The sequence below is a fragment of the Penicillium paradoxum genome, assembly GCF_028828445.1.
Source record: "Penicillium paradoxum strain IBT 22861 chromosome Unknown utg000005l_segment0_segment0, whole genome shotgun sequence".
Taxonomy (NCBI): domain Eukaryota; kingdom Fungi; phylum Ascomycota; class Eurotiomycetes; order Eurotiales; family Aspergillaceae; genus Penicillium; species Penicillium paradoxum.
The window spans coordinates 1,331,180-1,358,497 of NW_026643183.1; the positions used below are offsets into that span (position 1 = coordinate 1,331,180).

General features: G+C 48.6%; 12 protein-coding genes across 12 annotated transcripts; 3 read left to right on the top strand and 9 right to left on the bottom strand.

The window, feature by feature from the left end:
* Positions 1 to 647: 647 nt before the first annotated feature.
* Positions 648 to 1,511, top strand: N7457_005524 (uncharacterized protein; the record flags this gene model as incomplete). The annotated part of the gene is made up of 3 exons (XM_057176568.1): positions 648 to 871; positions 949 to 1,153; positions 1,221 to 1,511. The coding sequence occupies 3 exons, from the start codon at positions 648 to 650 to the stop codon at positions 1,509 to 1,511; spliced, it is 720 nt and encodes a 239-aa protein (XP_057030870.1).
* A 178-nt stretch (positions 1,512 to 1,689) lies between these two features.
* Positions 1,690 to 3,242, bottom strand: N7457_005525 (FAD-binding oxidoreductase; the record flags this gene model as incomplete). The annotated part of the gene is made up of 2 exons (XM_057176569.1): positions 1,690 to 2,477; positions 2,546 to 3,242. The coding sequence occupies 2 exons, from the start codon at positions 3,240 to 3,242 to the stop codon at positions 1,690 to 1,692; spliced, it is 1,485 nt and encodes a 494-aa protein (XP_057030871.1).
* Positions 3,243 to 5,089: 1,847 nt separating this feature from the next.
* Positions 5,090 to 5,440, top strand: N7457_005526 (uncharacterized protein; the record flags this gene model as incomplete). Its single annotated transcript, XM_057176570.1, has 2 exons — positions 5,090 to 5,219; positions 5,277 to 5,440. 2 exons carry the CDS (start codon positions 5,090 to 5,092, stop codon positions 5,438 to 5,440), a joined length of 294 nt encoding a protein of 97 aa, XP_057030872.1.
* A 592-nt stretch (positions 5,441 to 6,032) lies between these two features.
* On the bottom strand, positions 6,033 to 7,074 carry N7457_005527 (putative catechol dioxygenase; the record flags this gene model as incomplete). The annotated part of the gene is made up of 2 exons (XM_057176571.1): positions 6,033 to 6,732; positions 6,824 to 7,074. The coding sequence occupies 2 exons, from the start codon at positions 7,072 to 7,074 to the stop codon at positions 6,033 to 6,035; spliced, it is 951 nt and encodes a 316-aa protein (XP_057030873.1).
* A 739-nt stretch (positions 7,075 to 7,813) lies between these two features.
* On the bottom strand, positions 7,814 to 8,479 carry N7457_005528 (uncharacterized protein; the record flags this gene model as incomplete). Its single annotated transcript, XM_057176572.1, has 1 exon — positions 7,814 to 8,479. One exon carries the CDS (start codon positions 8,477 to 8,479, stop codon positions 7,814 to 7,816), a length of 666 nt encoding a protein of 221 aa, XP_057030874.1.
* Positions 8,480 to 9,833: 1,354 nt separating this feature from the next.
* Positions 9,834 to 11,132, bottom strand: N7457_005529 (aromatic ring-hydroxylating oxygenase subunit alpha; the record flags this gene model as incomplete). Its single annotated transcript, XM_057176573.1, has 2 exons — positions 9,834 to 10,248; positions 10,306 to 11,132. The coding sequence occupies 2 exons, from the start codon at positions 11,130 to 11,132 to the stop codon at positions 9,834 to 9,836; spliced, it is 1,242 nt and encodes a 413-aa protein (XP_057030875.1).
* Positions 11,133 to 12,046: 914 nt separating this feature from the next.
* N7457_005530 (uncharacterized protein) lies at positions 12,047 to 13,786 on the bottom strand (the record flags this gene model as incomplete). Its single annotated transcript, XM_057176574.1, has 5 exons — positions 12,047 to 12,574; positions 12,643 to 12,723; positions 12,778 to 13,066; positions 13,128 to 13,238; positions 13,314 to 13,786. The coding sequence occupies 5 exons, from the start codon at positions 13,784 to 13,786 to the stop codon at positions 12,047 to 12,049; spliced, it is 1,482 nt and encodes a 493-aa protein (XP_057030876.1).
* A 974-nt stretch (positions 13,787 to 14,760) lies between these two features.
* N7457_005531 (FMN-binding negative transcriptional regulator) lies at positions 14,761 to 15,534 on the bottom strand (the record flags this gene model as incomplete). The annotated part of the gene is made up of 1 exon (XM_057176575.1): positions 14,761 to 15,534. The coding sequence occupies one exon, from the start codon at positions 15,532 to 15,534 to the stop codon at positions 14,761 to 14,763; it is 774 nt and encodes a 257-aa protein (XP_057030877.1).
* Positions 15,535 to 16,192: 658 nt separating this feature from the next.
* Positions 16,193 to 17,809, bottom strand: N7457_005532 (MFS transporter; the record flags this gene model as incomplete). Its single annotated transcript, XM_057176576.1, has 3 exons — positions 16,193 to 16,441; positions 16,492 to 17,587; positions 17,658 to 17,809. 3 exons carry the CDS (start codon positions 17,807 to 17,809, stop codon positions 16,193 to 16,195), a joined length of 1,497 nt encoding a protein of 498 aa, XP_057030878.1.
* A 2,703-nt stretch (positions 17,810 to 20,512) lies between these two features.
* Positions 20,513 to 21,980, bottom strand: N7457_005533 (uncharacterized protein; the record flags this gene model as incomplete). The annotated part of the gene is made up of 2 exons (XM_057176577.1): positions 20,513 to 21,726; positions 21,842 to 21,980. 2 exons carry the CDS (start codon positions 21,978 to 21,980, stop codon positions 20,513 to 20,515), a joined length of 1,353 nt encoding a protein of 450 aa, XP_057030879.1.
* An 802-nt stretch (positions 21,981 to 22,782) lies between these two features.
* N7457_005534 (putative nucleolin protein Nsr1) lies at positions 22,783 to 24,273 on the bottom strand (the record flags this gene model as incomplete). The annotated part of the gene is made up of 1 exon (XM_057176578.1): positions 22,783 to 24,273. The coding sequence occupies one exon, from the start codon at positions 24,271 to 24,273 to the stop codon at positions 22,783 to 22,785; it is 1,491 nt and encodes a 496-aa protein (XP_057030880.1).
* A 904-nt stretch (positions 24,274 to 25,177) lies between these two features.
* On the top strand, positions 25,178 to 27,090 carry N7457_005535 (dolichyl-P-Glc:Man(9)GlcNAc(2)-PP-dolichol alpha-1,3-glucosyltransferase ALG6; the record flags this gene model as incomplete). The annotated part of the gene is made up of 3 exons (XM_057176579.1): positions 25,178 to 25,415; positions 25,481 to 25,643; positions 25,707 to 27,090. The coding sequence occupies 3 exons, from the start codon at positions 25,178 to 25,180 to the stop codon at positions 27,088 to 27,090; spliced, it is 1,785 nt and encodes a 594-aa protein (XP_057030881.1).
* Between the last annotated feature and the right edge of the window lie 228 nt (positions 27,091 to 27,318).

Sequence of the window (27,318 nt, forward strand, 5' to 3'; positions counted from 1 at the left end):
GGTGATGTCAGGCTGTCCAGCTGAAGAGGCCTACGAGGGATTTGGGCCCAAGAAATGGCATTGGGGTGCCTGGGCTGTACCTTCTACTATGTCAGTAGGTCAGTTGTAGGTACCCAATCAGCCCAAAGCTTCACGTTGAAGCCTTGAAATGCAGAGCAGGTTTCATTGTAAGGGTACTCCAGGGAGGTGAATCTTTTGAAAGGCTTGTCGTCAAACAAAGAGGGCATAGACCCACCTTCCCGATTGGGAGGCCCATGTTTGCCCTGGTTGCCTTAAGTAAAAGGACAACTCCTTCCCTGACGACGGATCCGACCAGTTGCTGTGTGATTGTCCTGGCTTACAAGTCCTACCCTTTCTTTTTTTCGTTGTTATTTCTACGTTGGATATTAGACTTGCTTCACTTTTTTCTTCACTTTTTCAGGCTGCTTCTTCCCCTTATTTACTGCTTCTAGGCCAGCTAATATTCCAGGGCATCAACGAGAAAGGACGAAAAGGGAAGCTGCAAATATTGCATCTGTATTCTTCGAGGAAGGAACTATCGACCTCCACAAACTCCAAGCCGATCTTTTCCACTTTGTTTCACTTGCCTTCCTCAATACAGCCAATCTTATCTCTAAAGAGACACAGAGACAGATCACTGGTCCACGATGAAGCTCATTATAGCTGGCGCGACCGGTCTCTTGGGCACTGAGATTGTGAGACAAAGCCTCCAAATCCCCGATATCACCCAGGTCATTGCTTTGTCCTGCAAACCTATCCAGCTTGATGAAGGTGCCGACTCGTCAAAGCTAAAAAGCGTCCTCATCCGCGACTATGGTGAGTACCCTGATGATGTCAAGGCTGAGTTCACTGGTGTCGACGCTTGTATCTGGTATGTCACAGCCGGTTTCTTCCTTGCGTTTTACTATAAAACCTAGATTCGCCAACTGATTTTTATTTGATCAACAGGACTGTTTCCCCTATTCCCCTCCAGACTGATAGATTTGGATTTTCCGAGGTCAGCCGTGCGTGGCATGATTACACCAAAATTGGATTCGAGGCCATGTACGAGGCTGGACCAGTTCATCCCTTCCGTTTCATGTATGTCAGAACAGAGAAATTTGAAGACTCAACATGGAAGCCAGTCATGAAGGTGGATTATCAGGTCATGCGTGTGAGTGATAGAGACGTTATGGTCTGCTCCATATCTTACTCTAACGCCATGCCTTGGGATAAACTAGCGCAACACAGAGCTTACGGTCCTCAAATTCCCTACTGAAAAGGAAGGAGTGGAGGTTTGCATCGCTCAGCCCGGGGTTATTGTTAAATCAACAATTTGGTCTACAGGTTTAATGGCAAACATCTGTCGCATCATCAACATTTTCGGGCGGCCGGTCCCCGAGATTTATCCAAATGAACTTGCAGCCGCAGTGCTAAATCAAGTCATGGATGGGTTCGAGAAGGAAACACTTCTGGATTCCGATCTCGTGCGAATCGGACAGAAGGCACTGGATATATCTCAGGACAGCTGAGAATTAGTGAACTTGTTTCTGTTGAGGGTATTCTACTGCTCCCAGTTTCCTGCTTTTTTGTTTCACGTGTTGACCTTTCTTACTCAGATATTGTGGTGTTCGATTTACAATAAAGATTAGACGCCTATTGAGTTCGGTCCTTGGTTTCCAGTGCAATTCCTTCCAGGCTTCATATCAGTTACTCTAGCAATTGACCCTTCCCTACTGGAGACAAATTCACTATCTTCCTGAATACATGGTTGGGATCGTACTTCTTCTTGAGCTTTCTCAACCTTGGTGAATTTGGTCCGTAGACTTTTTCTGCCTTGGTAATGCTGCCTAAGTATGACTTAGCTACGAGTCTTGATGTACCAAAGCGCAGAAGAAAGTCGAAAGGCTCACTCAAGTAGTTGCCATATACGCTAGTGCCATCACTGTTTTCATCGCCCTTCCAAGCAACTCTATCGGTAATATACCGCGAGATGTTCCTCAATAGTAGCCGCGCACTTTTATCTTTTGATTCATCTGTCCAGTTGACAGTGATACAGATAGGTGCAAATTGGCCACGATTTGCGAAGGCCGTCTCTCCTATTGCAACTTGGCGAATCTGTTGGGTAGGATAATATTCAAAGGCTATCGTACTACCGCGTAGGTTCTCATTCTCAGCCTTCTTTGTGGTTTCCCAGAAGTAGTCACTGATTTCTTGGGCAGCATTCACATCTAGGGGAAATGTGAAATTCGCACCGCCAAGCAGATGCCGGCCATCGGGCCCTCGGGGGTATCTGTTGAACATCATATTTAAATCTGGATATGATACCATGCTTGTGGTATCTGCTAGAGGCTCAAGATCAAAAAGTGGTTTGAAGAATTTCTTCCCTTCCTCTTCGGGTCCGTTGTAGAAGACAAGCGCCATTATCCCAGAGCCATTTTTCGGAATGAAATTGCCAATGATCAAGCTAAACATCGAATTGCCATCCATCGCTGCCACTGTTAGTTCCAGGATCAGCATTTTTTCGAGCAAGGTAAACAAATCCGATCTATCAAAGCCGGCTTACTGAAACGATTCCCAAACTCCACCAGAGCGGGCAATTTCTGTGGCTGGTAGCCCAAGAAGCCAGCCCAGCTATCCCCCTGAGGATATCCCTGAGAGGTGAAATGCGTCACGATTCCAAAGTTTGCACCAGCACCGCGCAACGCCCAGAACAACTCAGCATTCTTTTCCTTGCTAGCCGTGACGACATCCCCATTCGCCAGCACCACTTCACAACTAACAAGACAATCAAGTGCCAACCCCCGCCGACCAGTCAAATATCCATAGCCCCCACCGAGTATCAGGCCTCCAACCCCTGTATCACCGACAGTCCCGCCGACAGTCGCAAGGCCATGATTCCACAACGCACAATTGACATCGTCCCAGGTGCACCCGCCACCAAACGTGACCGTCTGTCTCTCCAAATCGACGGAAGTTGATCGTATCTTGCGCAAATCTATCACCATACCCCCGCTGGAACAGTTATCTCCACTTGTGCTGTGACCCCCTCCGCAAACCGCAAGAGGAAATACCCTGTGCTCCACAGCGTATCGTAGAGCAATGCTTACTTCGAAGGCATTGCGGGGGCACACAATTATGGCAGCGGGTTTGATGCATGATGCGCTCCATCGTTTCAGTCTGTCCTCGTACCCGAGATACCCAGGTACAAAGATCTCTGCGTCTGGAAGGGCTTGCATAAGACTTTCAAATTTGGACGTCATTGTGGATTGGGACTGGGATAGTCTGCCAGTATACCAGGCGTATATCAGCACTTCTTATGGTTGTATTAGGGTTCGCTTTTCCTCTTCATAATCTCCAGTCCTACTGGAAATCAACTGGAATTTAGCAGAAGATGAGATTGGGGTTGCACTCGGGGTATTTACATGTCTTTGTTATCCGCCGAAACGGTGGTGATCGTTGTGAAGATTATAGATCAATCGGCAGACCTCGGCCTCCTTTATGATGAGATTGGACGTTTCTTGACAATCAGGAGTGCATGATCCGTATCTAAGCATTTGAAGACATTGCATAGAATGGTCCAGGACACAATTTAAAATTACTCTTGTACCCTTGGAGTTATTATCTCATTTAAGATACACCGCAGCTCATTTACAGTTGGTTCATTTGAGGTACACTCTTATGCTTATGCTATTTTACATCTTTGGCCCGATATTCGGACTGGACATCAAGAGATCCATCAAGGAGTTCTAGTTTATTATAGCTTTCAAGTTTGCTCTTTCGAGCAAAAGAGAAGACGACAAGTGCGAAGTAAAAAATATTAAAAAAAAGTAATGGGGGCTCAGCCGGGAATCGAACCCGGGACCTCACGCATAATAGGTAATACTAGGTATTGGTACCTGAGATTTCTCCCGAAGCATGAATTATACCACTAAACCACTGAGCCGAATGTCCTAAAACCACAAGGATCTTACAAACGAGAGGCAATACATGACGTTACAGTCAGTGTGCAAAAGTGTTAACACCCCTTTTTCTGCAGAACAAATCACCACCAATTAAACATTAGAAATGACGGGCGGTATAACTAGTTCGGAAGGCGGTGGCAGAGAGGGTATTAAAACTTTTGCCTAGCCACAGTAGGCTCGAGCAAAAAAAGGGGCTCAGCCGGGAATCGAACCCGGGACCTCACGCATAATAGGTAATACTAGGTATTTGAACCTGAGATTTGCTCCCGAAGCATGAATTATACCACTAAACCACTGAGCCCAGTGGTTGCAAAGATTGCAAATCATTGGTGTATGATGTCTTAAACTATTAAACTAATTGGTTATTCGTACACAAAACCCTATTTCCCCCTCCCTTCCTCCAATTGCTGATTATCAACAGGGGGACTTGAAATATATCTAGCTTTCCGAATGAACAATAAAACACATTATTGAGATAGGATAGAGGCAATGGAAATAAACAGGAAGGGGATCGGCGCAGTCATTTATTCAGGAGAATAGACCAACATCTATTGACACAGAAAAATGGTCAAGCGGAGATATATGGAGTGCGCGACTATAGTATGATTCAGGTGGATAATTGATGCTTATTGTTCACAGCTAGACGTCTTCTATGTAGGTGGGCTTGGACATACTCCGGGGTAAGCAACCAATTTACCACGTAGTGTGCAAGTTGATATATATGTCGATCGATGTAAAGCACCACTCTTGTCATTAGCACAGAGGTCCTCAGAGGCGACGGTAAAACTAGTTACAGACCCCCCTCAAGTAGCCCAGAAAGAACCAACATCAATGTGCTGGATACAAAGTACTCAGCCCGCATGATCCACTCTCCCCAGGGCTGAACCTCCAGTCATGACCACCGACCATGGTTTTACACCTATTTGCAAGCGCCCATCTCATCTATAATATACACATGTACCCATTTATTCATCCCGAGAGGCAAATCCAGCGTGGGCAATTCACCGAAATGTCATGAATAGTCATAATGACGTCCAATCACCCCAGGGCATAAAAGTATGGCCGCTCCAACCATCATTTCCACACTCTACAGTATTGCACAGTCAACGATCCATTTTACATATTCAACGATCCCATCCGTCAAAATGCCCAACAAGTCCCAATCAAAAGTCCCCAAGTCCGAGCAGGAGAGTCACATCATGGGATCGCAAGTTAATGCTCCCGAAATGGCAGATCAGCCTCAGCCTGCTTCTTCCGATGTCGATGAGACGATGAGTGTGTCTTTTCCGTCTGGTCGTTCTTCTTCTGTTTCACGCTAACAAATACCTCCAGCTCGGGATTACAAGGAGGCAATCGACCAGTCTAATGTCCTCTCTGGCGATGCCCTTCGCCACGCAAAGCCCCAGTCTTCCACGGGCTACTACGAACCAACGGAGGAAGAAACTGATATCTCCTGGAGACCTGATCCTTCGGGTCATCCGCGCAGGACTTTCTAGGGTGGTTGTATATGATATAGTTGGGTTGTGATTAGGATACTTCTACAGAATGAATAGCGTCTTTGATATCTGGTTTTTTTGTCTTTATACCTTCGAAGTTTCCAGTATGATATTTTAAAGCATGATATATCCAGAATGTGGGATTCTTTGTGAATACGAGGTTATTTTGGGTTTTTAGTGGTGGTGTTGGTCATGGTAACACCGGCGTGTCATGGAACATGGCACGACCCGGAGACCTTGGCGGATGAAAGCTTAGGCCAAGCCGACGTTAACTCTAACTGGTCCAAACGCGCGAACCCCGGATTTGTGGGCCAGGATCCTTCATGCACGTCTTACATTTAAGTATTGCGATCTCGGCGGCATGACGGCTGATCTACGTGCTAGTCGCACAGGAGGATTTAGTGTCAGGGGGACCCTTAATCCGCTGCACGGGCCGTTTGACTTAAGCTTGATAAGTGGGGAATCAAGGAGAAGGAGCGAAATGATGTAGAATGTGAGATTATCCCGTGAAATTGAAGTAAATGCTAAAATGCGCGACCAATATCAAATGCCGTTACAACCGTGCTGCGCTTTTGAAATAGCTCAGAACCGCTCAAAGCTTTCCCTGGGCCTCCTTGGCCGCCTTGGCGTGACGCTCGAATGAGGACACAGGGGGAGCGGAGTTGGGGTTGGGGTGGTGCTTCTTGAGCGCCATCTTGACGTTGTACTCCAAGTCGAGAGAGGCCTTGGGATCACCGGTCTTGGGCTTGAAGTCTACAACCAGGTCATCCTTGACAGCGAAGACGGAGTCAATGGCGAGGTGGGGGTCGTCGCTGGGGTAAATCTGGTTGATGACGGTGGCGTATTCGGGGTGGGTGATCATCAGGTGAATGTGGGCGGGGCGCATGGGAGAACGGTCCATGATGTTGAGCAGAACGCCGGCGGGACCGTCGGTAGGCAAGGAGTAGGGAGTAGGGTGGTAGCAGTACCAGTTGAACTCTCCCTTCTCGTTTGTTCGGAACTTGCCGCGTAGGTTGTTATCGGTCTGCTTGGGATCCTGGAAATCGTACTGGCCATTGGCCGAGGCTTGCCAGATGTCGAGAACAGCACCGGCAATTGGCTTGCCGGATTCCATATCCCTGATCACGCCGTGCATGAAGGTGACCCGGCCATTGGGGTTCGGGTCCTGGATGATGCTGTCACCCAGAGCGCGGAAGGGAGCATTGGGAGACCAGAAGGGACCGAGAATGACGTTGGAGGTGGGGGAGACACCGTCCTCGGTAATGATCTTGTTGGCGATCTCATCGACGAGGCTGAGATAAAAACAATTAGCTTTTGTGATTTTGGTTTTGGTAATTTTTTTTCCTTGTGAAAAAAAAAAAGTGACGCTGAAGTAAGACTTACGACTCAAGGCCAATGACGTCGCAAATACGGTGGCCCTCATTGCGGATAGGAGTGCTGATCTGTCCAACGGAGTTGATAAACTCAACGCCGAGCATCCACTCAGCGGAGGTCAGCTCAACCTCACGAGCGAAGTCATGGATGTGTCTGATCAAGGAGCCCAGAACGACGCGAGCACGCTCGGGAGTGTTGGGACCCATGCCATTGATGACAGAGTCGGTGAAAGTGGGGTCAAACTGGCGGCCGGAAGACATTGTGTGTGATGAGAGTGAGTTGTAAGTTGAAGAAGTGAAGAAGTTTGGAGAGACCTCGAAGGTCTATATACACGGTCGGCGACGGCATATCGTTCGGCTGGTCATCAATGTGGGGGAACTGCAACGGTGCTAAACCCAAAAAAATACCGTCGCCACCTGCCGGATGGGTCGATCGCGTGGATCACAGATCGTTCCATTCTGGCATCGGTCAGCCCCAACAGCCGAGTGGCGGCTGGTCCCCTATTATATCAGCGCGGGGTGGCCGGGGTAGCTCTTATCCGCGGGTAAGGCCCGGGATCAGCTCTCTTGCGCCTTCCCGGCACCGCCCCGGTTGCTGACTCAGTGTGGCTATCAGCGCATTTTGATTGGTCTGCTGACTTGCGCCTTTCCCGAACCGGGGGTCGCACGTGCCGATATGCCGGCCACGATGTATATCCTTAGCATCCTGCCTAGGTACATTCAGCGTGCCTTACTCCGCAGTGTTTGATTAGTTGATATATAAAGAGTAGGATATGGGGAACTGTATGTCACTCTCCATCTCCATAGAAACCCATCATATACCTGACTACATGCGTACTTTAGAGTCCATAATCGAAATCTCTAGAGACAGTTTCACAGATCAGTAGATATTGAATGGATAGAAGAAAACTTGTTCTACCGTGAGAGGGAAGAAGTTTGAAGCACCAAGACTCTATTCTCATTCTTGCTCATTTCCTAGGTTTGTACTTATCTCAAGCCTTCAATAGTGCAATTCAACCAGATTCTCTACCTCCAAATTTCCTATGGTGAACTCTCCACAGTTCACCTGTTGATCGATCTTCCGAAGCAATGACTTGAACGCTTCCCGATCTTCATCATCGCATACTGGCCACTCCTTGTTGTAACATCCCGATGGTGTTATGAATTGACTTGGCCCTAGACCACCATTAAATTGGATGTACCGGGCCTCTGTAAGAACTGGAACGAGGTCCTTCTCATGCTCAAAAGGCATGCCAGGTTCAAAATCCCATGCTTCGCTGTGGCCTGTTGCGAAATGGCGAAGGTGCGGAAGGCCTGCCTCAAAGGAGGCAAAATAGTCAGACCACCGGCGTGGATAATAATAGCGCCAGCCATCGCACCCGTTTTCCTCTAGCACATATTGCATTTCAGATGCTGGAATCGGACATTCAGAAAGTTGGTAATCCAACATTCGCACATCGAATATGATCGGACAATCGTCGAGATAAATTTCCTCGAGTGTCGATGAGTGCGAGAGAATCCAGTCAAGCTGCTTGTCCTCAAAGAAGGTAAAGTTACCCAGAGCGAGCGACTGCAAGTTTGGAAAATGGATCCCTTCCAGACTGAATTTGGGGTAAAAGCCCCAGTAAAGGTTGGAGTAAAGAGAGAGTCTCCGAAGAGATCCCATCGTGGGCTTCAGCCAGTCTGACGCTAGTATCCCTCCGTAGAACTCGTGTAATTCTTGAATCTGTTCAATCCATCACGGTGTCAGCTCATAGCACGTAGCACACAAAATGGGCTATAGATGTACAAACATCAATTTCATTTTCCGGACAGGCAGGCACCAGTTCGTGCACAGTATTTAATCTCAAGGACTCCAATGTGGGCAAGACTTGCTTGAATTCATCACTGAGCGGGGTCACGTTTTGCTGATTGCGAATTCCAAGCTCTTTCAGGGGTTGTTGCAATGAGGCCAACCCTGCACCCAACCATTGAACGAGAGTTTCTCGGTAATCTTCTGATTGAGCTGGCTCATTCCAATCTGGATTCTTGGCGCAATTCTGATCAAAGCGCAGCACAACACTCTCAAGATTTGATAGATTTGGAAGCATGAGCAGAAGCTTCTGCCATTTATGAGGAAGCTCAAGTTCTTCGCCCCCATCGTATGAGCCCTAATAGATATCGCATGTCAGACAAGGCTTTGAGCATGATGCCATGGTGTATATTGCCCCCTAATTTTTCGGATTGGTACTTCACTTACATAGTCCTCCTCGACAGTATTGAGGTAAACCTTGCGCACTTGGTCTTTAAACTGCGGGTGTGTGATAATGGACTCGAATGCCTGACAACTTCCGTCTTCGGTGTACAACGAAATCTCGGAGAATAGACACTCTGTTGCGAAGGAACTTAGCGCGTGGTTTGTCAGCCTCAGAGCCTTGAGGGTTTCTACGTCCGACTGGGACGCGATGACTGCCAGTAGCTCCGGGGGGAAATTGAATGAAGCCATGGCTCTTTTTATCTGAACGGTGTTGACTTGCATCAGAAAAAGTGTCTACGAGCTGTACGTGGAGTACATTTTATACGATTTGACAGCAACTAGACTCAACGAGATCTTGGCCCTATTTTTTAGGCACCCGTAGGCAGAAGGGGCCATTCTTAGTTTGCCACATATGTCTTATTGGTGATATCTAATCTAGTGCCCCTTTTTTGATCTCTTTTCCTATCGTTAATTTTGACTTGATATTTTAAGCAAAAATTGCCGACAAGGCACTGGACGGCGCGGGAAGGTCCCCATTGAGGCTCTCGGGAGTGGTGCAGAGCTGCCTGGTCTCTCAGGCGCCATTTCCTTTCTTTGGGCCAACAAACATCGGGACTATCTACACTCTCCTTTCTTCTCTAATGTCCACGATACTAGTTCCAGCAGATGGCAAAACTAAATCCAATTTGAAAAATTATAGTAACTGCCAAAATCTCGCACAAAAAAAACCATAAAACCCGCAAAGGAGCTGATGCAATACAAACAAAAAAGAACCCAAAAATGATCACCAAGCCAATACCTCTTTCTGAGCTCCACAGGCCAAAGACGCACAAATCTGCTCATCCTTCTCGCTGACGTCTGAATTACATGCCGCCTTAGGCTTTGCCGGCCAGATCTGATGGCCCGCGGATTTTTCACGCTCAAAATGCTCCGTGATGACGTCGCGAACAGTGCTCTGGAAGAAGAGCGGCGCCTTCTCGTACTTGGGATGTAGTTCGCCATTGGTAAAGACATTTCGATCGAGGTTCTTCTGTGCGTTGTTGCAGAGGACTTTGTCCTCGCCCATAACGCGTGCGTACATCTCACTGATGAGCTTGAAGTCGGCATCGGAGGAGTTGCGGTTTCGGTAAATCTCGTAGGCCATTTTGGAGCTCTTGGGGCCTGAAGGAAGGAATTTCTGGATCATGATAAAATGGGGTCTGTGTTGTGTGTTAGCAGTGGTTTTATTTGGTCAGGCATAAGCTGGGGAGACTCACGAGACAACCATGGCAGACATGGGGAAGTAATAGGTACTGGCAGTGTAAAGGCCTTTCTCAATTTGTTCGGGCGTAGACTCGCAATGGTGTTGGATGTGTCCGTCTTTGAGGTCGCTGTCAAAAGATTCAAGGTTGAGGAACTCAGGAATGTCAGCGTGGGTGGTAGGACAGTGGTAGCATTCGTTGAAATTATCCGCTAGGATCTTCCAGTTGTAGTCGCCCTCCAGAGCATAGGAATGATCCAGATCGTAGTTATCGAAATTGTACGCTTTGTATCGGTCTTGCTTGTCGACGTCCCGGAAATGTTCTTCCCAGGGAACTTCTGGGACTTCATTTGCATCGAGATTCACCCAGATAAATCCATTGACGTCGACCTTGACATGGATCCTGAATAGACTGTTCTGCTCCTTGTCGAAGTTGCTCAACTCTTGGTATCCCGTTGCTTTGGCGAGTTTGCCATTCAGTCCATATGACCAGCCATGGTACCGACAAGCCAGAATCTTGGAGTTTCCAGAGCCCTCTTTCTCGACCACTGGGTACGCACGGTGTCGGCACACGTTGTGGAAGGCGTTGACATTGCCCTGTCGGTCGCGAGTGATAATGAAGTCAAATCCCGCAATCTCATAACGAAGCCAGTCACCGGTGTTCTTCACCCGCATGCTGTGGGTGATGAAGAGCCATCGCTTTGAAAAGATCGCCCGGCGCTCCAACTCGTACATCTCCGGTGAGGTGTACCATGAGGCCGGCAAAGCGCGTACAGGAGAGGCTTTGGCTTCTTCTTTTGGGGCAGGGTTGTTGAAGCCGAAATAATGTAACATTGAAGCCATGATGGAGCGATTTGCAGGTTTGGTAGAGAATATCTTTCAATCTTTGCTGGTCTTCTTGCTAACCTCATGGGCTCTTTATACGTTCACAAATAATTTGACATCGGACTGGCAATCATCTCTATAGTCCGATCAGATGAACGGCTGGATTCCAATTTGGTAGGGCAACCCATCAGGAGGCGGGTTGGTCTTCCGAAAAGAGATATCGGACCCGCCAACCCGCCACCATAGTGCTACAACGCGTGCTACAAGCCGACCAGCTAATCCCCCGATGGGTTTATTGGGCTCCATGTCGCCAAACCTGACATATGCCCGGGCAGGCTCATTCCGCTATCTATGCTTCCCCTACCTTGTTCGGAACTAGAGCAAATTGACGACTATGTACTTCGCCGATCGGGCCCTTTGGCCAATGACAGTTCGCAGATTGAGGAGTACGCGAGGTTCAGTCTTCGGGATGTCTTGCCCATGAAGTCACGAGCACTTGAGCGCAGATGCAAGATGCAGATGCAAGACTCCGCTTATAAAGGAAGATACACACTTGTCAGCAGTTTTTCTACATGGCGGATAGTGTCCTTCATTAGGTCATAGATTCCTGACCGATTCTATTATTTTCGCAGACAATATCGATCACAAGACAATTCTATATGCTTTTCTCCATCCTTCTTTCTATACGACGAGCATGCTGATCTTTCCAAGATTGCTATTAAGACGTAGGAGATCAAGATGATTACGCCTGCATCAAGAATAATCTAGCCGAAGAGATAGATTGCATGGTTTCACCATATCACCATAAAATTCACTATATATTCTTCGCAAGCGAGACGGTTGAAAGCTCAATACAATATCATAAGATGTATCCCAATCGCAGAGTAATGGAACAGAAGCTATCCCTCATGTTAGGAAGATGAAACCTATCTCTATTCACCAGCTGGGAGCTTTGGATTTATGTTAGCAGTAGGTGCGTCCAGTGGCATATATGTCATAGGTTGAGCAACTTGTGCCGGTGTTGCCACGGGCACTTGTATTGCGTGATCAGCCAGATGCACCTGCTTTGTGCCATTGGGGATTATTGTTGTGTATAGTCTCTGACGAGACCAAGGCCCGTCCAATCTCATACCATGTTGACCAATATCGCCTTTGTTTATAGAAACCTGGATATCATCCCAGGTGCTCAACTCCCTGCCGTTGTAATCGAGTAAATTGACTTGAAATTGCCTCACAACGGCTGCGCTGAAGGACCCATCGCCCAGTATCCGGGTCACGACTCCAAGAAGAGCAGGCTGGTCGACGATAGCGTCTGGGAGATTGTTTATTTTGAGGAGGTGTTCCACATCAGTAGCGTAGATGCACATTATATCAGCCCCAGTATCAAAACAAAATGGGAATTCAAAGCATCTGTATGTTAGAAATTGGTTTGTAGAACGAATTCGGAGCAACATTTTTACCTGCATCGGTAATTAGAAATTGGATAGCAAATAGAAGGAGCCGGAAATAGTAAGGTGATGCTACTTACTTCGGCGCGGAAAAGAGAGTCAGACGCAACATCCAAGGTTATACCACTGAGATTGGTTTTCATAGGTTCAGGACCGTGCAGCTAATCCGACATCAGTATATTCGTGATTGAAGTGGGGCTTATGGAAAGACTTACCCCTTCTACCCAGAAGCCCGTATGACCCTTTCGATCTTCATTGATCATATTGAATTCATGCCAGCGGAAAGGCCTTGGCTGACACAACTTCGTTCCGTACGACCAATAGGTAACCAAGCCCGGGTTCCAGGTTAACTGGCCAGACCGATATGCTGTCATGATTGCTTGCACATTGCTGACTAGTTGGCATGGATCATTTTCTTTCCGAAGCCAGTCCAAAATGAACTCAAGTTGCTCGAGCCGTTGTACGATAGGCCAACTGAGGCCGGGCTCTTTGGCCATCATTGCACTAGACAGTGGCGATTTCCAATTAGCAACATCCAAGAAAAGTGACTTTAAGGGATCCATACTCGCGCTTTTCCTTCTTTTTTAAGAAACCCTCCAGTTTCCACTCGTAGACGTCGATCAAGATATCATCTTTCATTCGCTCCCGGCATCTTTGAATTTGAGCGTCCAAATCCCTGAGTGGCATATGTTAGCACAATTCTGGAACGGAGTTAATTTCACTAGCGTGGGATTCTATGGGCAGAACTCACTCAGGATCCAAGTCAATCTCGTCGGAGGTCCATCCTTTAGGCGCCTTCAGTCTATCTGTAATGGGATCTTTGGGACGCTCCCATGTTTGCTTTGCAGGTCGTTTTGGCGGTGCTGGAAGTGTATCTACATAAGAAACCTGGACATCCTTCGCAAGCTCTGCAGCGGTCAACTCCGGCTCAGGTGCAATCGGAGCATCATCCTTAGCTGGGGCAACATCCTTAGCTGGGGCAACATCCTTAGCTGCAGCAACATCCTGGGACTTTCGGACTTTGACCTTCTTTTTGCCTTTGACTTTGACTTTGCCTTTGTCTTTACCACGCTTCTTGGTAACGCGAGTGCTAGAAGATATTGCCGGACCCGCTGCTGAACTGGAAGAATATCCACTCCATTGCGCCTTCTCTTGAGATTTCTGTGAGTAGAACCCTTCTTCCCTTTTCCTCTTTCGCAATGTGTGCGCGGCAGCCTCGGACATATTGCAAGAAGGGTTGGTGTATGATGACAGTGATGATTTGTTTTGGTGGAAATGCTGTGTTTATCAAATTTATAGAATATAATGTTGTAATTGGAGACATCTGCTGGATAATGCCCACCGAAGCCTTATATAGAGGGAACATACCACCATGTAAATGTTACCAAGGCATGGCTGGACTGGCGCTCATTGAATGTCATACTCGGACAAAAAACAAAGGATGTGAAATTGACCAGTAAGCGCGAGTTTCCGTGTCTATTTTCCCAAGCTCTTTGTTTCTGTCTTCTTCAGCGATTGCTTGGCCTTTTGTATAAGAAATTCAAGAGCAAAGAGCATCGAATATTCTAAAAGGGGATCAGTCTCAAAAGACATGTCGTCAAAGAGACCCGCAAGCAGTCGAAACGAGTGATCCGCGCATGATCATGGAGCTCTTGACACAGGGTCCAAATTTAGCTCAATGCGCTAACTTCTGACGAAATTTGGCTCTTGGTGTAAATTGCTGTCGAATGCTGGGTTGAGAAGAAAGAAGAAAGACACTGATAGCACCGATCCTGACTAGGCTCGCATTGTGATATTTGAAAATAACCAGATCGTGGCTTTGCGAGTTTCAGATGCTGTGAGAAGGTTTATCTTCCAAGGTTGTCATATCTGCGCTGGTTTTGGACGGTTGAATCATATCACCAAACAAAAGACCCCGAGGGTTAGATGGTCTATGTCGGTGTCAACACCCTAGGGCGTGGGGTGCAGTGGCTGTCAGGTTAAGCAAGCAGTCCCAGTATTGATAGCTCAGAAGATCTGAGCAGAAAATATAAAAACATACGTGTAGCTTTATCCGTGTTCCCGATGTTCCAGAAGAGAGAAATATCTTTCCCCGCATGACCTTGTGTATGCTTATAGTAAACTGCCTTCCATGTACTAACTGTCCTATCATAAACAATCGTAATCAATGGGTTACAAATAATGTCAGACGTGGGTATCTATTCTTTCTTGGAGGCCTTCTTCGCCTCATGCAACTCAGCTCGCTCTTTCACCAATTCCGAAATCGCAGTGCCGGTCTCACTTCCTAGCTTCGCGAAACCCTCCACCACGCCCTCACGATCCCCAGGACGCATCTCCTGGCTCATCTTGAACTTCCCTTGAAGCTTGGTAATGCGAATCTCAATTCCAACAATGTTCTTCTTCAGGAGATCAGTGTACTCCTTCGGCGCATCAGCCACTTCCCACGCCTTCGGTTTCTCGCCACCAGTATACCCCATAATTGACTGCTCCGTGTGTTGCGAAAGATCATGCAACTGCTTGGCAAGGAATGCGCCGGTCTCCGGTGTTTTGGAATCATAGTACAGCGACATCTTGCCATATGCCTGGACAGCAGAGTAGTTCCACGTGGGCACGACTTTCCCGGTAGTGGGTTTTGTTTCGGTGTAGAATTTGGGAGTCACATAGTGATCGTGCTTGCCATTGAATAGCACCAGAACGTCCTTATCGAGTTCAAGAACGTTCGGCGGGTTGTCATTCACCGCCTCCATCATCGCCTTGACTTGTGGATTCTGCTTGGCGATGTGGGCGCGGAGATGAGCGTCGGTCTTGCCATTTTCCCCAGGAAGGTCGAGTACGAATGGAGCATGGGTGCACTGTAAAAAGTCTTGCTGGGAGGAGTTTAGGCCAGTGATCAAGACTCCGAGAGGATTTTGGCGGATAAATTGGAGCAAAGCCTCCGTGTCTGTCTCTGCGTGGGCGCTTTGGAAGAACATGTCGAATAGCAATGAGAATGCAGGTGGTAGATGAGCTATGGATTGGGAAGAAATCGAAGTGGAAGGTCAATATGTGAGATGCAAAAAATGACCCAGATCTGTAGGGGGGATTTGTTATCAGAAGCCAAGCATTCGTTAAAGGCATGTACAACCGGGTCCCGCACGGAGATGCTCTGGGCTTTCCCCGCCGGATTACCAAAATTCCGACTTGAAGCAGGACCACTCCACAATAGTAAATGTCGATCTCATCTGTTATATATAGCTCAAGGACAACAAGAGATTCTTTGTGTTGGCCCAACGTGGTGAGTATGAGCACTCTAACCCGTTCGGGTTAGTATGATTAATAGGGGGATAGCGCAAGCCAGTGAAGAGGCTGCTATTGGCTGGCAATGGACATACGAGACCCACTCTACATGGATTATATGTGTTCTTCAGTGTTTACCTCCCCAACAAAGATCATTGAACGAAGAGGAAAAAAAGAAATAACTCAAAGAGAGAGCGACTGGAGTCAACTGGACATCTAGGTGGTGGAATAACTTAGGCATCTCCTCAGTGCTACACATAAAACACCCCTAATAGTAATAATAAAAGTCAAGGATGTGTATACAGTAAATACATTTTGTTCATATCTAAAAGCTACCAATTCAAAAGGAGAGGCTCAAAGTTTCAAGTTCTGGCTTGTCCGCAGCTTCTCGCCGTATTTCCAGAAAAGAACCGGAATGGGAATCATGGCAAGTGAGAGGAATCCCAGCAGGGAATTGCCCCAGCCAAGACCCATCGCCTCGTACATATCGGGCCCTGCTAGGGGAATGAGGGCGCCAAAAAGGGAACGCAACACGGTGTTTGCAGCTATTGCCGAGGCCGAGTGAATGCCGAAGGCATCGATAAGATATGTTGAGGTGGGAATCTGGCACGAGTATTAGAACGCTGTTTTACCAAGAATTTCACGACACTTACAAAACTTCCAATCAAGCCCACTCCAACAAAGGCAGTTCCAATGATCGGAACCATCCATTGCACGCCGTACTCTGCTGTCCATCCGTATAGGAAGAGTCCTACTGGCAGAACCAAGCCTGCAAATATCATTGGTGGTAATCGGTATTCTGGCTTTATGACTCCGTTGTTGGCAGCGGCTAGTTTCTTGAGAAGTAGGTCTGATGATCCACCGACCAATACAAGACCTATCATCATTCCAATGCCAATGCCAAGATAAGAAAGCCCCGATAGACCTTGAGAGAAGCCGTAGGTTCCAACAAACACAGAGGTGATGGTGGTGAACAGTAAATAGAGAATACCGTAAACGAAAGCGATGTATACCGATAGGGCCAAAACAATCGGCGAGAAAATCAAAAGTTTCATAGGTCTAATGACAGCGCGCTTCATCAACTCCTTTGGCGGCAGACCGAGGTCTTGAGCAGATCTGAGATTGGGGTTATTAGTTGCCTTGCGAAGACGTTCGGTTTTCTGGCTGAGAAGAGTAATCTCGTATGTCTCTCGGAGGAAAAGGAACATTATCACGGTCATCAATCCTGACTTTGTCATATAGTCAGTAAGAGGGCTCATGGGGAAAACAAGGGGAACCGAGAAAATGCTCACGGCAATTGTGATCAGCCAAAATACCCATCTCCACCCTGCTTCATCTGCAAGAAATCCGCCTGCAACGGGTCCAATCACCGGACCAAGGAGGGGGCCCATGGACCAGATGGCAATGGCCGCGCCTCTCTCCTCGACCTTGAACATATCACCAAATGTACCACCACCAATCGATAACGGAGTTGAGCCCGCAAGCCCCGCAAAGAATCGGAATACGATCAACATGTCAAGGCTGGAACTGACAGCGCATGCAATGGTGAAGATGACGAAAAGGACGTTCGAGACATGGTAGATCGGGAGACGGCCGTATATCTCTGAAAGTGGTGCGACAATCAAGGGTCCGACGCAATATCCGAGGACATATACTGAAACAACAAAAGAGGCGAGTATGGAGCTCTGCGACTTGAAATCGATCATCACGTCTTGAACACCGGGAGCAAACATGGAAGAAGCTAGGGGACTGTTGAGTTGTTAGCTCATAATCCAGAGGCACTTCATGGACAGCGACGCGGTGGAGTGATAGTTCTTACGTGATGAGTGTCATGAGAGCAAGAAGACCTCCATTTGTCCATTTTTTCTTCCCTGACCAGTTCGTTGGTTTGGCTGGGTCATCTTCCCCTTCCCAGTCTACAATATCGGGGTCATGTATCGATTTTATGCTTTCGGTATCATGGGTAAGCATTTGTTCTGAGTTGAGACTGGTCGCGGTGGACTTTTCAGTAGTGCTAGCCATGATGGGAAAAATTATAATAAGTGATCTGGGGACATATAATCGAGAAACTGAGAACAAGCCATGTTCTTATATCACAGGGGAGTGTGGCGCAGAGAATAAAATTGGCTCGGAAGGACTCCTGTCGCGGACGCTAGGAGCCTTTTTCACAGTAGCGTTAGCGGAATATATTAACTCAATTGTTTATGAATGCATATAAAGCCAGTGGAATTGATCTATTGGTGGGATAGAGCAATAAGGTAGTAGTCAGGTCCGGTGCATGTATAAACGGTATCATACGAGATTCTCGGCTCGCCAGTTCATTGGCCGACGTCCTCTTAACATCCCACCTGGGCACCTGAACCACCTCACTTTAGGCAGAAGAGATGGTCACGCGGGGAATAAAGGGAGTTATGCAAATGCATTATTCACTTGCTACAGAGGTCGTACATTATTGATTTCGTAAACCCACTTGCTCTCTGGATTGTGAAGGACCAGCTCCAGGGGCCACTAGAGCCATTGGTTCCATTTAGTCTCAACTGTGTCTCTGACAGCTTCGACAGCCGAGGCCAGTCCTTAGTCCACCACCTGGAGCTTGCAACGTAAATCAGGGCACAGTAGTTTACTAGTGTGCAAATACCAAAAGCGCTTCCGGTGCTTTTTCTTCAAGAAGAACAAGGTAAGCAGGGTCTACCCTGATCGGTCAGAAGAATGAATGCAAGGGCATGACCCTCTGACTGATTCAGTTCTGTTATCACTTGATGGAGTGTCGCAATTGAAGACCGACAGACCTGGAGAATTCTATCATCGGAGGTGTGGGCCCGGAGACCTTTTGATGGGTACCGAAACCGAGAGCATATTGTTTCTCTCTCTATTGAAAGACATGAATCTTCTTGAAACTTCCCCTTTGCGGCCATGAGAAGGGCAAGTGACCCGCCTGTAAGTGCCGAGAGAAATCCATCATAGGCGATGAAATACGGGAGACCTTTTATAAGAATAGTCCACTCTGATAGCAGATCACCTTTGATAGATAGACGTGACTAGCCCATCTGGAATCCAACTTCTGCTGGCCGGGCGAAAGCCGTGATGAACAGAAGGCATGCACAGGCAAAGCTCCCATGGCAACTTTCTTTATTCACATTTGACAGGATCTGGCGATAGCTTTTCAATGCACTCTCGTGGTACTTATAGGCCGCTTGGAGATAAATATCCCTATAAGGGTCTGCACTTGGAAGTTGGGAGCTGCGAGGAGCCCAGACTCTCCAGTTCATTCACTAGATGGAAAGCCGATAGTGTCAATATCCAGTGCAGCAGATATTAATTTTGCATTGCAAGTCCAACAAATTCTGTGGAGAAGAGTTCCTGAGTCTCTGCTTGCGATGACAAGGAATGTGCTGTTCTGGCCACGAAGTTGTGCAGTAGCTTCAGATCTAACAGCGCACTTGTTGAGAAGGTGGAGTCAACAGGAAGAGGAGGCGGGGCAAATGAGTACGCATGGCGCTTCTTAACGCATTGGGCACAAGGAACTGCGCTATTTCCGTCGCATTTTGACTTACGCTTCTTGCATTAGATACAGCCATTGCGGCTCTTCACATGCTTGCGTTGGCTTGGTGTAGACATGACTGTGTCATTTCTGTGTCTTTTTTTGAGAGGCTATTCCTGCATGATAGAGGCGTGCAATTAACAAAAGTTCCCACACGACAAGGCCTTGCAGGTAAAAAACTTGAAGGGGGTGTGAGCATTGAAGTGTACCTCATCTCATGACTTAGCCTCATTTGGACTAGCGTATAGATCTGTCCTACCGAGGTTAAATGCCTTCGATGGCACGACCAATGTGTTTAGAATAGTTCTTCAATATGTCGACTACTGGACGGTTTCTTTATCTAGGCTGCAAGAATGTGTCACTTTATCATAGAGAAATGACATCCGCTGGCTAATAAATAGTACCGTCCGCCAATATGCTCTTTCCAATCTCCGAGGTTCCTTACGCCTCTACCAAGGGCCCATGACGCAGAGCATTTTCAACTAATTCATAGTCCAGCTATTAAACAAGAAACTCTACAAGTCTATCACTTGGTACTACTAGCGCATGTATCATCAAAAGGCTTGATGCTCGTGAGACTCGACCGCTGGTCTTCAGATAGCCTACCTCCAAGGCTAGGTACTTTGCTTAAAAAGCGGAGTTTATATCACATTCACAAAGCGGATGGCTATATCAGGTAGAACCGACATCTCACCCGACGGCAAATCTGTGGCCATCTGCGACCCCGATGATAAAGATACTTGTCTATAAATGTTGACTGGATTCAGATTTGTAAAAGGTTCATTGGCTTTGTAGGATAAGGGTGATAGAAAGAGGGTATAGATTGAAAATTGCATAAAATCGTAAAAGGAACCATCATGAGAGCCCTAAGTGGGACGACATAAACCAAAACTCCATCGCTGCAAGAAGCCACCGTGAAAAGATAAAGATGCGCCGATTTTTGATAAACAGGAGATCGCAAGATCTCCCGCATATAACAAGCGAAATCCTTAGAAATTAGTCAGTGAGACAAAAGTGAAATATCAACCAGGTAGAGAGACATGGAATCAGACGCGAGCTGCCATGTTTGAAACAACACCAATGTAGCTCAAGCGCCATGTTCTCCTGCGTTGACATAGTAAATCGTTGAGATATTACATTGAGGCAAGACTAGCAGAGCCTGCAGCCGCAGACCCCCAGCGCAGTTTTCGAAGTCCGCCGCGGACCGCTTCCTGGCCACACCCTGCAGAGGGGCGGGGGCCAGGAACACCATCTCCGATCATGCCGACCTCAGTACGCCCAACCTCACGGCCAAGCATATATCCAGCAGAAAAGCTTATGGCAGAGAACAAAACAACAACACCGGCGCTGAGGACCCAAGTCATAATCGTAGGGCTGACAGGCGTCACTGAATCTGTCATACTCGCGCGGCGGTTCTTCTTTGATGCAGCACTACGGTCCTTGGGTGAACTTGATCGGCGTTTGACTTTGGCGATGGGGGAGCCAGATGGCGCTGTTGGCTCTCTTGGGTGTCGCTGTGGTGCTTTTATAGACGTGATTGGCTCTGGATACTGGGGTGAGGGTCGGACCTCCTCGTCGCTGCTTTCTTCGCCTATGGCGACTGATTCCCCTACTAGGCGGAATGAAGCAGGTTGTGCAAGTCCCGGTGGAGCAGCCCGGGAAGAGGATGGCTGGCTATCATTCTTCGGTAGACACCTGGCGGCAGCGGCACATGAAAGAAGTGTAGATAGACTCGCACGAAGGGCGGCATCATGATCCGCATGATGGGAGGGTGAAAGCATGTTGTAGGGGCTGTGCTGATACTGACGTCTCCGTGATGATCGTGGGCTGGGATAAGATTCTCTTCTTGAAGCCCGGGAGGTCGACGGGACGCCAGATTGAGGACGCCGTGTAGACCATCCTGGTTCCGACGTGGCAGGAGGATGTGTGAATATGTTTGGCTGAGGAACAAAAGGTGATGGGCTGATGCCCATCCCTAGGGCAGTGGAGGTATCATCTTCATCATCGCTAGAGGCGCCGTCGGAACTAGAGCGTGCAGATAACGAAGCCGGGAGAGTTGGGCGGCGCATATCTTCATTGGAGCTGCTGAGAACCTGGTCGGACTCGCTTTCGCTCTCCTCGTATTCCTCCTGACTACTACTGGCTTGGCTGGCATCCCGCGATGAATAGTCCACTTGAGCTGTGGTGATAGCAGCAAGGTGTTGTAAACGGCGTCGTCGATTACGGCGTTTATATGCCCCAGCTTGCCCATGCTCGACACGTAACCCGGTAGTGATTATATCATCATTGGTAGCAGCCGATGAGAAGGAGGAAGAGGACGGTTGCGAGGACACGTCAATCCAAGAGTCTATATAGTATTGTAGTGAGTACATTATGAAAGTTTTAAAACGAAGTTTATGTATGCATATTGAAAGGCGATCAATAATGGAGGTACCAGCCAGATTATAAAAAGGACTACATACCCTCTGATCTCATGGGCGCTGCACCAGATGACTGGGGCTGACCGTTATCTCGAAGCGGCTGATGGGCATCGCGCGTCATCCGACTTGCGGCTCTAGGCTCACGCACCTGACCCAGCAAGTCGCAGTGATTTGGTTGCATGGCCAAAGATTAGATTGTGAAATATGAGAGGAGGGGATATGTGAATAGAAATAGAAAAAGAGAGTGGGAGATCAGGCCACCCTGGATCGAAGGGAGCGGTCAACGTGGGGGATGAGGTTATCTTATCAGTGTGGAGTCGGCGATCACTGATGCCCAAAGCACTGTACAACATATACTAGTGCTGCCCACCAGGAGAAACAAACCCTGGAAGAGAGAAAGAAAGAGAGATAGAGGAAGAGAGGCTAAGAAGGATGCAACTATTGATTTTCGCAATCACAGTAGAAATGAAGGAGGTGAAGAAAAATGAAAAGAACATTCAGGTGGAAAGGATCGAGTGATGAGGTGATCAGCAGACCGAGCAGGTGATTTGCAGCCCGTGACGACGATATGAGGGGTTTTGTCTGAGAAAACGGGGGCAGCAGTGGGGCATACTTTGGAATGTCGCGAATTGAGACCTGCAAGACAAGAGTCTCTTTGATTGATAATGCAATGAAAAGGACATAAACCGGGAGCCAGATGGATCAGAGTGGCAGATAGAAAAACAAAGGAAATTGCGGGGAAGGCGGCAACCAGCGGCAATATGTGTCGCGGTTCCAAGGTTACGCAGAATACAAGACAAAGAGCACGTTGAGTTGGACAAAATGAAAATTGAAATGATGTATCAAATTAGAGATACCTGAGCTAAGATCATATTACACGTAATTAAACACGAACTTTTTTTCCCCTCAGTCAAAGCAAACCTGAGACCCATGGACACCGATATGTTGCAAAAATCAAACGTACGCAGGAAACAACATCAAGTTTAGAAGGTAACCTTGGTACCCTTGTACTCGGGAATGCTGCCCTTGCCCTTGTTGAGGGCACCGCCGCGAGGAGCACCGAAGCCACCGCGACCACCGCGGCCACCACCACCACGGCCACCGAAACCACCACCGCCGCCACGGCCACCGAAACCTCCACGGCCACCACCACGGCCACCACCGCGGCCGCCGAAGCCACCACGGTCACCACCCTGGGGACGAGGAGTGCTGAAGTCAAGACGGATAGCACGGCCCTCGAGCTCCTGGCCCTGGAGAGCATTGTGAGCAGCCTTGGCCTCATCAATGGAAGCGAACTGAACGTAACCGAAGCCCTTGGGGCGGCCAGTCTCCTGCTCAGTGGGGAGACGGATTCCGAGAACGGAGCCCTGGGCACCGAAGACCTCGTGGAGAGCATCCTCAGTGGCGCTGAAGGGAAGGTTGCCAACGAAAAGAGTGTCACTCTCGGGGCTGGTCTGGTCGCCGTAGGAGCGGGCACGAGCCTGGCTACGGTCGGCACCCTGCTGGGGGTTGGACTGGCGGGCAGTGGCGTAATCAAGGTTGATGGTACGTCCATCAAGATCGGTACCCTTCTTGGCATCCATGGCCTTGGCAGCATCGGCAGCGCTGTTGTACTCGACGTAACCGAAGCCACGGGAGCGGCCAGACTCACGGTCGGTGACGATGCGGACACCGGAGAGCTCACCGAACTCGGAGAACTCACGCTGGAGCCACTCCTCATCGACGTTCCAGGACAGGTTGCCAATGAAGAGGTTGGCGGAAGCACCCTCGGGGACATCCTCGGTCTTGGACTTCTTAGCGGCAGCAGCAGGCTCCTCATCGGCCTTGCGCTTCTTGGAGGCAGAGGCCTCGCTCTCCTCGGAGTCGGAATCAGAGCTGTCAGAGTCGGAGCCAGACTCGGAGTCGGAGGACTCAGCCTTCTTGGCCTCAGACTCGGACTCGGAGGAGTCAGAGTCAGAGTCGGAAGACTCGGCCTTCTTCTCAGCCTTCTTGGGAGCGGGCTTCTCATCCTCGGACTCAGAGTCGGAGGAATCGGAAGAGTCAGAAGACTCAGCCTTGGCGGCGACCTTCTTCTCGGCCTTCTTGGGAGCAGGCTTCTCCTCCTCGGACTCAGAGTCGGAGGAGTCGGAAGAGTCAGAAGACTCAGCCTTGGCGGCGACCTTCTTCTCGGCCTTCTTGGGGGCGGGCTTCTCCTCCTCGGACTCAGAGTCAGAAGAGTCAGAGCTGGAGGAAGCATCCTTCATCTCCTCATCGGACTCAGACTCAGACTCGGACTCGGAGGAGCTGCTGGGAGTAGGCTCCTTCTTCTTGCTCTTCTTGGAGGACTTCTCCTTGGAGGCGATCTTGGAGGCAACGGCCTTGCTCTTGGCGGCGGGGGACTGGGAAGCCTTGGTGATACCGGCATCCTTGACCTTGTTCAAGGCCTTGCTGGCCTTGCTGCCCTTATCGGCAACCTTGGAAGAAGTCTTGGACATTTTGAACTGCAGAAAAGAAATGCGATGTCAGCAATTGCTCTTTTGGAGGTGGGGAGGACTCATGGAGAGGGCTGGGAGGCTGGCTTGTAGCTCGGGTAGGGTGGCACATACTGTAATGACAAGTGAAATTCTTGTAGTATGTGCGGCAAAGCCCACGATCCCTCAAGCACCCGTGTATTTGGATGTAAAATGGAACAACAGCCCTCAGAAGAACTGCCAGAAGTGATCTAATCACAGCTGGACGTTAACCCACAACCCACGGACGGACAAGTTTTCAAGCCCACAAGCGACCGACAGCCAATACTGTCTAGAATATGTAACCCACGAGGAAGATGTCCCACAGAGCCCACAGAATAGATGTATATCAAGCCCACAGCCCTCAGAGTAATGATAAGCCCTCAGAGTATCTGTTCAAGAACTTACGAAATAGAACCCACGCAACTGCGTTAGTTAGTGTGAAGGAAAAGTTTTTTGTAAAATAAAACAAGAAAAGCAACCTGAGACAGACTGCTTCTTATAGGAGATGAGGAAAGAAGAAGAGAGGATGGGAAGAAGAAGAAAAAAAAGAGTGAAGAACTGGGGACCATCAGCCCTGATAAGGAAAAATTTCTGGAAAAAAAAAAATCGGACGCTGGCAGAACCACTCCGCCTGCCTAAGGCGAACTAGCCCAGGCACTTAGCGCGAGAACCGAGTGGGTACCTGCTGGTGCCTGTCGACGACTCACAATCGCAAGTCACTTGGCGGTATCTTTTGCTCCGGCTTCATGGCTACCACCTATAAACCATAAAATCATCAACTCTTATTCGCTTACTGACCCTACCCATTCCAACATTGACCCCCTGTTCGACCTGCCTTCACTAGAGAGTCAATGGGACGATAAGTTTCCACCTGGCCTATATCGTGATGGCCCCTCCAACACCCTCCTCGCACCGCCCCCGCAAAAAGAGAAAGGTCGCAATCTCTCCCGGCTCCAACAATAACCTGATCTTGGACTTGGGCGAGGGGAAACAATCTCCAGCATTTCCGCTAGTCTCATTCCTGTGGGCTGCTCGAGCCGGTGTGTCCCAATGGCTGATCCTCCCTATCGTCCTCATGGCCGTTGGCCTCTTCCGATGGGCTGTGAGCTTGTGGGGTTACTCTGGTAAGCAGCATTGTCTTCCTTCAGGGGAGGATAAACCGGCGACACAACAGACTGACACCTTCTAGGGTTCCAGGTTCCCCCAATGCATGGTGATTTTGAAGCGCAACGGCATTGGATGGAAATTACCACGCATTTGCCATTGGCGAAGTGGTACACCTACGATCTTCAATATTGGGGCCTCGATTATCCGCCATTGACCGCATATCACAGCTGGCTGCTTGGAAAGATGTATGTTTCCTTCATCTGTTGAGGTTTCCCCGTGGATCAATGTTGACTTGTTGGCCTATTAAGCGGCTCCGCTTTCAATCCGAGCTGGTTCGCCCTAGACGCCTCCCGAGGCTTTGAGGATCCCCATTTGAAAGTATACATGCGCGCCACTGTCGTTGTATCTGAATACTTGGTGTTCATCCCGGCAGTGGTCACTTTCCTTCGCCGCTATACGCGGATCCAGGGCGTTCATGCTTGGTCCGCCTCGATTGCTCTTGTGGCGGTCCTTCTTCAGCCAGCGAACATTCTCATCGATCATGGCCATTTCCAATATAATACCGTGATGCTTGGCTTGGTCGTTGCAAGCTTGGATGCTATCCTGGCAGGACGTATGCTTTGGGCTTGCATTTTCTTCGTTGGTGCGCTGGGATTCAAACAAATGGCGTTGTATTATGCGCCAGTCATGTTCGCATATCTTCTCGGCGTCTGCACCTTCCCTCGGATCAATATTCCCCGTCTTGTCAGCATTGCGCTCGTCACATTAGCCACTTTTGCTCTGCTGTTGGCACCTTTCATGGTTGGTGCATCCAACGCAGATGCTCGGAAGGCATTCTTATCTTCTCCGGTGCCACCCCTGTTGCAGGCACTTCCCATGCCCGTGGACAATGATTCTGTTCTGTATGGGCTGTCATTCCAACTAATGCAGATTATCCACCGAGTGTTCCCCTTCGCGCGTGGGCTCTTTGAAGATAAAGTTGCCAACGCTTGGTGTGCCATTCACACGTTCTACAAGCTCACTCGCTTCGATGCCACACTCTTACAGCGAGCATCTCTTGGTGCCACATTGGCGTCGATTATCGTCCCTTGTGCTATCATCTTCCGCCATCCTCGAGCTTCGCTGCTCCTTCCCGCTCTATCTGCCGTGTCTTGGGGATTCTTCTTGTTCTCCTTCCAGGTACATGAGAAGAGTGTCCTGTTGCCTCTGCTGCCAATGACCCTTTTGCTTGCTGGCGACGGTGGACTGAGCAAGGAGACCCGCTCCTGGGTGGGCTGGGCCAATATACTTGGCTCCTGGACCATGTACCCCCTTCTCAAGCGCGATGAACTTCGTGTTCCTTACATGGTTATGACTTTGCTTTGGGCTTATCTTCTTGGTTTGCCTCCTACCTCTTTTGAGACCTACCGAAGCCGGTCATCCGCGGAAGATGCCAATGCCCATTTCGAGCCCAACATTTTCACCACTCTCCTGCACTTTGCATTCTATTTTGTCATGATTGCCTGGCATGTCCTTGAAGCATATGTGGCTCCACCGCCCGGCAAACCCGATCTCTGGGTAGTCTTGAATGCTCTGATCGGAGCTGGTGGATTCGGAATTGCGTATTTGTGGTGTATGTGGAAGCTGGTTACCCAATGTCGCCAAATCAATCGGCAGGCGACCGAGGAGGAAAGCCAGAAAAAGAAGCAGTGATTATTCATCTTGGTGGACGGTTGTGTGCTTCTTAGTGATACCCAATGTTGTGTGTTTATCGAAATAATCTGAAGCCGTACGATTGCTTGGTCTATGTATTAACATGTATTCATACGAATGATATTTTTGAAATTATCGCTTGAAGAGGTGAGATATTGTATTGGGAAACTGAATCCCGATCATCTGTAGCGCAAAGCTCTAGATTCCAATATTTTAACAAAAGAGCAG